The sequence below is a fragment of the Manacus vitellinus genome, unplaced genomic scaffold (assembly GCF_001715985.3).
Source record: "Manacus vitellinus isolate BGI_N305 unplaced genomic scaffold, ASM171598v3 scaffold_0_pilon, whole genome shotgun sequence".
Taxonomy (NCBI): Eukaryota; Metazoa; Chordata; class Aves; order Passeriformes; family Pipridae; genus Manacus; species Manacus vitellinus.
In genome coordinates, this window is record NW_021938789.1 from 26,902,620 (window position 1) to 26,912,655 (window position 10,036).

General features: G+C 38.9%; 1 protein-coding gene across 1 annotated transcript in view; it reads right to left on the minus strand.

The window, feature by feature from the left end:
• SNX25 (sorting nexin 25) overlaps window positions 1-10,036 on the minus strand; it is a 63,021-nt gene that overhangs the window by 42,865 nt on the left and 10,120 nt on the right. Inside the window, exons 3-4 of the mRNA XM_029960554.1 lie at window positions 2,864-3,036; window positions 1,796-1,982 (exon numbers count right to left, since the gene is read on the minus strand). Coding sequence (XP_029816414.1) covers window positions 1,796-1,982; window positions 2,864-3,036 — 360 coding nt within the window. The remainder of the gene's footprint in view (window positions 1-1,795; window positions 1,983-2,863; window positions 3,037-10,036) is intronic.

Consider the following 10,036-nt stretch of genomic DNA (forward strand, 5'->3'; position numbering starts at 1 on the left):
AAACGAGGAGGGAAGAACAATGCCTCCAAAATCAAATACTATTTCTCTTCAAAAAGACGATATATTTTCTCAGACATTGTCTATTAAAATACTGATCAGGCTCAGACTGATCAACATTTTGTAGAGTGTAGAGGAACACGTTTCAAAAATGATGATAGTTGGACTCCATAGGCTAGAAAGTTAAAATGTAAGTGCAGCCAAAACCACACTATTTCATAAAGCAAACCTGCTCTCTGGTATTGCAGAACACAATTTCAAGTGACCTATCAGCTAAAAAGAGAACACATTGAGCATTAATGTGCTTGAACAACAACAACAGAAGAGTTGGGTTTCTTTTGAAGCAAGCAGATCCATTAGTGTGATTATGCTAATAAATATGTCAATTAGGTTTTAGGAAGAGTCTAATAGAGACTAATTTCTGCTCTCAGGAAAGACACACTGTCCCAGAGTAAAGAGCAAATTTTACAGCAGATGAACAATAAGTAGCCAAGCAACAGAATCATTTCACCATCACCTAAATGTATTTTCCTATCTCAGAAATGCAAGTGGTTTCAGAATCAAAGACAAGAACAAGAGAAAGTACAATGTTTTTATGCAGTCCACATGCTTCATCTTGGTTAGCCATTTCTTGGCCTGATCAAGCCAACTCTAATGGAAGTCCAGAGTCACAACAGATGACACAGAATGCACCAAACAATGCTGATATGCCCATGTATTTCAGCTGTTGCTGCAGCCATTTAAGAAGACAAAGCTGACCTGCAGCAGCAACAGAAGGGAGTTGGGAAGAAATGCCAGTTCTGGCTGGTGGTAAGAGATTAGGACAAACACTCTGGAAATGGCTTCAGCAGCCCTCCAAAGCTTTGCTCTGCTCAACAAAACCAACTCAAGGACATCTAGAGAGGTTCTAAAACAGTAGTATCTCCATTCCCTGCTTCCCAGTCATTTGTTCCTTATCCTTTCATATATCTCAGAAATCAGCTCAGCTATAAAGATAAGGCAAGCATAAAACACTGGTTCTTGGGCAAGCAGGTTTGACGTACAAGTAATATCTCATGTTAAGACTAAAGATATAAGTAGAAAGAGATGAGATGGGGGTTGGAATGTGTATGAAAGTTACCAGGTGCTATTTGCATTAGAAAACAGGAAGATCAAACAAACTCATGATATGTAGGAGCTCAGTGGTGGTTTTTTGGATCTTTAAGGAATTCTTCAGAGTTCATTAACATGTTTGAGAAGGACGCAAGTGGCAAACACCTCCCTGCAATAGTCCAAGAATACATCTTATCCAGTGGCAAAATGTGCTGGAACTCAAACCCTTCTTTCCATGTTATAGAATCATAGCAAGTTGTTCTGAATGCTCAGTGTCCCTAGGGTCACAACAGTTCACAGTCACCAGACCACTGCAGTCAGTCATAATTCATAAAGATAATGAGGAGATAACCACACATGCTAGTGGAAATTCAACATATTGTTTCATCTAACTCTGCAGAAGCAAGCTGTAAAGAAGAGTCCAGTGTCCCTTTCCTACTTTTCAAGCATTTATACCTTTCAAAAGTACAGCCATCTCCAGTATACTACTAAGCAGCATTTTTATGCATTTTCTGCCACTGAGCTAAAACGCTGACTATATGAGAGATCTAACAAATGTTGTGGCTTATCATCCTTACTCTCTGCTTCACCAAACAAAAAGAAATCTAAAATTAAAAAGAAAAATCACAATTCATTCAAAACTCAGTAATTGGCTGGAAAAGAAGCATGTTTAGTTTTGAATGAGCTACAGTGAAACATTAAATACCTCAGTTGTTTCAGGAACTCAACATCGGAGCTGCTGTTGATGAGCTTGATGAACTCCTCATAAGAAGGAGCATATGTGTAGTCTTTCTTCTGATGTTCATTCATCTGTTCTCTGTACTCCAGCTGGCTGAGTAGCATTCGGTTAATATAATCTGGATCACTCAGCAATTCCACCACTGGTTTCAGTACTGAAGAAGAAAAATATTTTAAAACGAAATCCTTATGCTGAAGAATAACTGCTGTCTTTCAAAAGAAAATTGTAGATAAAAGGCAAAAATTTTTATGCAAGCTGATAAAAATCCAAAAATACAAAACTGGTCTTCTGGAACACATAGTGTAATTGAGATTCCATGTACCTTCCCGATAAAATTGTTTGTTCTATTGAGCAAATTGATGCACATTGACAAAGCTGAGCTCTATTTAGAAAATTCCAAGTGCTTTTGTTCTTTCTGCTGTGTGCTTTGAAGGTTATGACATTATAGCCACTATAAATGAAAATTTCAAAGTAAACAGAATCACACAATATACTTGAGACTTTGAAATTTCTGAATTTGACTTCAGTGACATAAAACATGAATAGTGTATTTATAATCACAATAAAGTGTATCTGATAAAATAAAGAGCAAAACAGAAATCCCTCAATTAAAAAAACCACACTAGATAAATCAAAGTCTAAAATAATGAACTAAACCTAATACCATGATTCAGTTATAAACACATCCTAAAGTCTATGGATTCTATGTATCTGAATAGAAAAGGGCAGAATTATTCATATAAGCACTAAAAATAATGCCAAGGAAAACTGCAAAAGTGTTCCTCTATGAAAAAAATAGAAAATGGGAAAAGACAAATTGTGTTTTATCCTAAAATGTGCTAAACAGCCTGGCATCAAGTCAGGAGAGTTAAGTAAGTACATGCTTGATTTTGAGAATTTAAAGTGTCTTACTGGTTATCAAAGTAATTTAATTTCAGAACATAAAAGTAGAGCATAAAGATATATATAATGAAGTTTGTAACTGCTAATATTGTATAGGTGCAAATGGTTAATCATCTCCGATCTTAGATCTACCTTTTGTTGCAAGTATTTCTGCAAGGACTATGCGCAAGCTGACAGATTGGACATCCTTTGAGGGTAGGAGACAATACACCAGGACTTGAGAACATTTTTGCAGAAATCTTACTTCTTCATCAGAGCTCCTCAAGCATGAGTGCAGCAAAAAAGGTCTTGGTGGATCTTCCTGCCTAAATGGAAAAAAATAAAAAAAATAATAAAAAAAAAAGATAAAGGAATCATGATCAGTCACTAACTGATAAAATGCTGCAGCATGAAGCACTGGGTGGGTGCTGTGCACCACTGAACACACACAGCAACATGCTGCTGGGTGAGCAAGCCCATGATAGCACAGTGTGTTGTTTGCAGATTTCTCATAAACAGGTTTTCAGATGACAGCTCTGAAAGAAACAAGGAGCAAACCTTCTGTGCCCAATACTGTTTCACAGGTGCCAATGTTTTTCTGGACTTCTCAGAACACGTTCGACAGAACGCTGCACCTTTTCTTTAATATAGAAAGAGCTGTAGAAGCAGAGACAAGGTACCCTAGCAGTTATTTCATGGCCACATGCCTGATGTGCTCCAGTCCATTTTAACAGCAAGGTGACCAAGCCAGTGGTTACAGCGAGACAGACACAGTGTCACCTGAGAGATGCCCTGGTAATTTACAAAGGCAGCCAGAACTGGTCTTCAGTAGAAGGCTCTAAGTTGCTACAAGGGCTTGGATCTGTCACGTCTCATACCAGTGCCTCCTCCCATTTTTCATAACATCTGCTTTCTTCCCAGATCTGGAGGCTGCTGTCCTGGTTAGTCAACTGACTCTTACTCACAGAGCTGCTCCAAGCCCATCGCCTCTGTATGTGAAAAAGTGACCAAGAACTGTATACAGTACAACAAAAAGTTTTCAGTTAGACACTGCTGTATGGCCACTAGTAACAGACAGCATTGTTTAACAACTGATTTTTGCCTGTCAGTCTGGGAGGATGAAAATATGTTGGAATAGTAACAATAATTGTAATTTTTTTCTAATAATACAAGTAATTTGCCTTAAGGTGACGAAAATAAGTTTTATAACTAATTTGCAGTACAACATGAATATAAAGATGACATCTGGGTTTGATTTGACTGAAGCCTCTTATTCAATTACAAATCAAATGTTTTGTTTGCAAAGGTGGATCATGGAGGGGGTTTCAATTGTTATAATTAAGACAAATTTTGAAACAAGTCCCTTAGAACAGCTTGGATGTAAATACTCTGTTCTGAGGAGCAGTGGTTTATGAAGATGATGTGTAATCTCCATTATCAACCAGCCCAGGTGGTACAGCTGACTGAGCTCAGAAAGATGTTTACCTTGTTCTGGTAGGATCTTTTCTCTGTGGCAGCTAAATATGTAGTTATTTTCCTCAGTGCATTTCCATTTCTCTTGCATATTCCATACATATCCTAAAGCCTCCCCTACACCACATCAAACATTCCCCATCATGTTCTCCCCTAAAGGCATTCATTACTTATGCAAAACCAGACATGCCCCAGGCAGATCACTGACAAAGTCTGGGTCATTTACCTACAGCCACCTCTTACTGTGGAAATAAAGTCTTTGTTTTCCAGACAGGTTGTCGCACCCAAAGTCAGCCACCTAGCATACGCAGTCAGCCAGAAGCATACGAAAAATGCTGGCAAACAGGATGACTTACAGGAAACATAGAATAGTTAAGGTTTAAAAAGACCTTTTGGATTGACAAGTCCAGCCATTAACCCAGGACCATCAAGTCCACCACTAAAGCATGTCCTTAAGTGCCACATCTACATGGATTTTTAACACTTTCAGGGACAGTGATTCCACCACTTCCCTGGGCAGCCTGTTCCAATGCTTGACCATCCTTTCAGTGAGAAAGGTTTTCCTAACAATCTAAACCTTCCCTGGAACAACTTGAGGCCATTTCCTCTTGTCCTGTCACTTGTTACCTGGAACAAGAGACCAATCCCCATCTGGCTACAACCTCCTTTCAGGTAGTTGTAGAGAGCGATAAGGTCTCCCCTGAGACTCCTCCAGGCTAAACAACCACAGCTTCCTCAGCCATTCCTCATAAGACCTGTCCTTCCCCAGCTCCGTTGCCCTTCTCTGGACACGCTCCAGCACCTCAACATCTTTCTTGCAGTGAGGGGCCCAAAACTAAACACACAGGATTCCAGCTGCGGCTCACCAGTGCCGAGGACAGGGACTATCACTTCAGCTGGTTCCTGTGTATTAGCAGCAATACACAGTTAGAACTAAAAGCACGTGCAGAGCATGAAACAGAGCCATAATGCACATAAAATTTCACTGAACTGAGATTAGTCTTCTTTGTCTTCAGTATCTCTCTACAAGTCTCCTGAGGAATGCCAGTCTGTTTGGGACTGCAAACACACTGAAGCATTAACTGCATTTATAATATCAGCCGTGCAAGATAAGTCTGTCTCCCTGCTGTACAGATTTATTCCCAGTCAAGAGCCAACACATACAGCTTCTCCTAGTCGGACCTATGCCAGGACTTTTCTGACACACAGTCAACAGAACACAAATGGAAAACAGAACAGAATAAACAAGTACATAAACAAATATTTGATTCTTGCCTTTCTAATTTGTCTAATGTGTTCTTGCCTACAGGAATGCAAGGGAGGGACAGAGTTGCATAGTCTTCAGTTTACAGGCCATTTAAGAAAATTTCAATATTTTCCTGGATTTATCTCCATTACCTAAGAAGACAGGAATCTCTAGAAGATGAATTCTTTCAACGGTTTTCCTAGACAAACTGTATCTAAATGTGATCTAAAAAGCAAGAGGAAAGATTTTTATGAAAAAATAGAAAAACAAAATCTTCAGGCAATTAAACTCTAAACAAGCCTTGCATACCAGTGCTAAATGGTTGTGTCAACAAATCCTGAAGTTTTCACTGCTTCTGGGCAAGAGAAATAAAAGGAAGACTGAAAGCAGGAGAGGAAGCACGAGGGGAGGCTTAAAAGCTACAGCACAAATCAATATGCCAGTAATAAAACAGACAAGACAAGACATACAGCTTATATCCTCCTTTGCATGTATACAGGAAGCATTACACTTCTATCTGTCTCAATATTACCATTGATCAGCTTGCAGGGAAATACTGTGTGTCAACAAAAGGTCTGCCCAGTAAACAGCAACTCTTTTAATTCTGGCTTCCCCTTTAGTGATACACAGAAAAAAGGGAGAAGTGAGCAATCACAGAACTATTAACATCACTGCTCAGTTACCAAACCATGTCTGTTTACTATCTTGGAGCAGGAGCTAAGATGTCCTGATCAGGCATATTATTAAGGCTTGATATAAAACCCAGATCTTCAACTCTGTGGGAATGTGGCATTGTTCATTTTGCAGATACCAACAGGAAAAGTAGAAACTTAAGTGCAGCCCGCATGCACGTACCCAAAGCAGGCTCTCTCCAGTGTCAATAAAGACATTAAGCACTATTAAATAACCTAAATAGTAACAGAGACATTATTTCTCTTCCCATCTAATTTTGAGCATGTGTTATTAGGACTGTGTGGTTGGATTTTCCAAACAAAAGGTCACTTAGTAATCATAGAAAACTCTGAACCAAAATTGTGTGCAGACATTTTTAGAGAAAGCTTTGAAAGCCCAGCCAATTATCCATAAATTCTGAGCACAACCGTGTGCAGTGAACTAATATAAATGTGGCACTCCAGCAAACAGTTCCAAAACATGCATGATACAAGCTTTGTAAACCAGGCTCATCTAATCTGCTTTAGGCAATACACAAATAATGGCAAGTGGCAACTTAATTCATTTGTGTCTTCTTGAACAATCAAGACTGAAGTAATGGTGACATTTATTGGTCTATCAAGACATAGGTGACTTCAGTGATTTAAAACAGTAGACAGAACTCTACACATTATGCTTACAGGTCATATCCATCTTCACTCCCCCATGAGCTACAAAGCCAGCCTTAACGTTGCCCAAGTTTCCTTTCTGTAATTTTCATTTTATGAAAAGCCTGCTCTGAATTTTTAAGACTATCCAATACTTTTTCATAGTGTCAGAAAGCAAAGGGATTTCCTTCAGCTGCCCCTCAAAGCACTGGAAGGTAGAGCAGTAGAATATGAATATAGAACCATAGATAGGGCCTGCCAAAGTGAATTCCTTTGTACTAGGTCTGTTCTAAGCTGTACTTTTCTTTGGGAACAAAATGATACCTACTGGAACTATCCTTGCTCTGAGACTGCTTTGTGCAATTACTGACTGTGTATCCCACTGAATGTCATCAATATTAGAACTTTACCCCTTACTGCTGCAAACCTGCAAGTTCATCCAGCATTTTATAAAGGAAAGAAGAACTGCAGATTTGCTGTGGTATTGCTGAAGACACTACAAGTGTTATAGAAATACCATAATTTCCTTTTCTGTACCATAATTAAACAATTCTGCGCTAATATCAGCACCTCCTTAACAACATTCTTTCATTTCTCAGGAATGCAGAACCCACAGCTGTTCCATAATACTGAACTATCACCTGGGCTTCCAGGTTTCCTAATACACTGACCTCATGGAAATCTCTTTTTTTTTTTTTTCCTAGGATCTACTCTCGATATCCACATTTTTGACCAGGACCATCTGGTAACTCTCTCTACTGTAAAGACTCACTGCAGTCAGGAGTATTAAAAGACTCCTGGTATTTGTGGTTGGGCATATGCTCCTGATGCAAGGCATCTTTGAAGAACATGATATGTCAGTCTGCTTTGAAATTAGGAACAAAGCAACTAAATAAATTATGCACACACCCCTCTTCCCCTGAACAAAAAAAAAAAAATACACAACAAAAAACTCCAGAGCATCTTAAAAATCATTAACAACTCCTCTACAGGAAATTACTTCAGGGTTCTTTTTTCCATTAAATAAATAGATAGATAGATCACAAAGTGTTCCCTTCAGCCTTGGGATTTCTTTATTTAGTCTTTCAAGAGAGAGTCTTGCAGAGATACATTTAAGTCTTAATCAGTACAATTGTGAGCTGAAGTGCACATGCAACTCGCTCTAAATGACTGGCATCAGTATATTCAACATTCACCACGCACTTCCATTAAACTGATTCTGAGAACTACCAGAACCACAAGCAGGCTGCATCTCTTCACTTCCATCAACCTCAGAGCTCTAAACTTCGTGACAGTGCAGCAAAGTAAAAATTGCTTGATCTATTTGAGCTTTCTAAGAAAGGAAAAAATAAATTTAGACCTTTACAAGCCAGAATAACAAAATACACCTGAAAAAAGTACCTACTGAAAAAAAAAAAAACACCAAAAAAACCCAAACCCACAACTCTGAAAACAAACCACATCAAACCCAGAAAGCACAACAAGGACAAAGCCAAACCCAAAATTTCCACAGCTGCCATTTTATCATGATAAATCACCAAGCTTTATAAATCACTTCAACTAATGCTTATTGTGAATAAAATTATTTATACATGCCACAGTTACCTCTTTCAGGAAAAAGCATTTGATACATCACACTAATAACAGATGCAAAGAGTGTACAAAAGGCTTACAAGCTTTGGAATGGCCACATCAGCACCAGGACATCCTAATGCTTCTTGTGGTGTCTAGGTTATATTCAACCATTAACAGAAACCCCAAACTTCCAACACTGAAGCTTGAGAGCAGTGGTGAGCCTTAGACCTGGTGCTACTCATGAGCTGACTTGAATAATCTGCTCTTGGCTTTTTGTTACTATTTTCTTCTCAGCACCTTCGTACAGCTGCTCCCATTGCAAAAAATATCTACACTTTCATACTAATCCCCTTGATACACCTTTCCAGAGGCTGATTGTGAGAAGCAGTTCTGGATATTCCTGGTTTGTGGGTGGCAAATGGAATTATAAAAGAAAAACAAGACTTGTGGGAGGAGTTTAGTTGCTATCCATGTAACTTGGATGTATCTACAGGATTAACCAAATTAAATCTAAGTGCTTAAACTCCCTTTGCATCAGTCTGCTCTTGATCAGTTTGTGGTGGCAGCACCTTTTATTTTAACTATCTTATCACAACACATACTGAAATCACAAAAAATTGAAGTTATATATCCTGTACATGAGAAGGTATTCACATGGGCTGAGAAAATTATGAACTGAGTTCATAATTCTATGTATTACCCTGTAAGTAATACCTAGAAAACAAAAGGAATATTATCAAAACATGAATGATACAAACTTTAATCCCCAAACTGCTTATCATATTGATCACTCAAACAGTAATTTCCCCACAGCACTCTCCCCACTCATACTTTTCAAGAGTTTTGAGCTCTTAACTATGGGTTCTGAATCAGCCCTAGAAGCAGCCCCCAGGCACTAACATTGCTAAGTTTGGGCACACATATACATAAAAACACTTCAGAGTATCTCCCATCAGAGATTGCGTAGCAGTCAACTATCCAGAAGCAGCCCGCAATACCATGTATTCATATTTCTAGAAACCAATTCTTCCTCTGTCTTTGGGTTCAAAGGTGACCCAACTGTGGGTTAAAGACAGTTTACAACCAAAAAATGTAAGAAAAAAATAGTAGTAATAATAGTAGTAACGACAACAATAAGAATAATAAATCGACATCCCTGTGACCTCTTCTTTGAGGTTTGTTCAAAAAGCACTGCTTGTCAGGGGGTTCAAGAAGAGGCAAGGATTACCACCTTCACAACCCACTTGCCTACTGTACTGGTTTTGGCTGGGGTAATTTTCTTCACAATGGCTAGTATGGGGCTACATTTTAGATTTGTGCTGAAAACCATGATGATAATATACAGATGGTTTTGTTATTGCTAAGCAGTGCTTTGGACAGCATCAAGGCCCTTTTCTGCTTCTTGAATCATCCTGATGCTGGGGGGACACAAAAAGTTGAGAGGAGACACAGCCAGGACAGCTGACCTCAACTGACCAAAGGGATATTCCATACCATGACATCATGCTCAGTATATAACGGTGGGGAAAGAAGAAGGAAGAGGGGGACGTTTGAAGTGATGATGTTTGTCTTTCCAAGTCACCGTTACATGTGATGAAGCCCTGCTCTCCTGGGGATGGTAGAACACCTGCCTGTCCATGGGAAGAGGTATATGAATTCCTTGTTTTGCTCTGGTTGCATGTGTGGCTTTTCCTTTACCTATTGATATGGTTT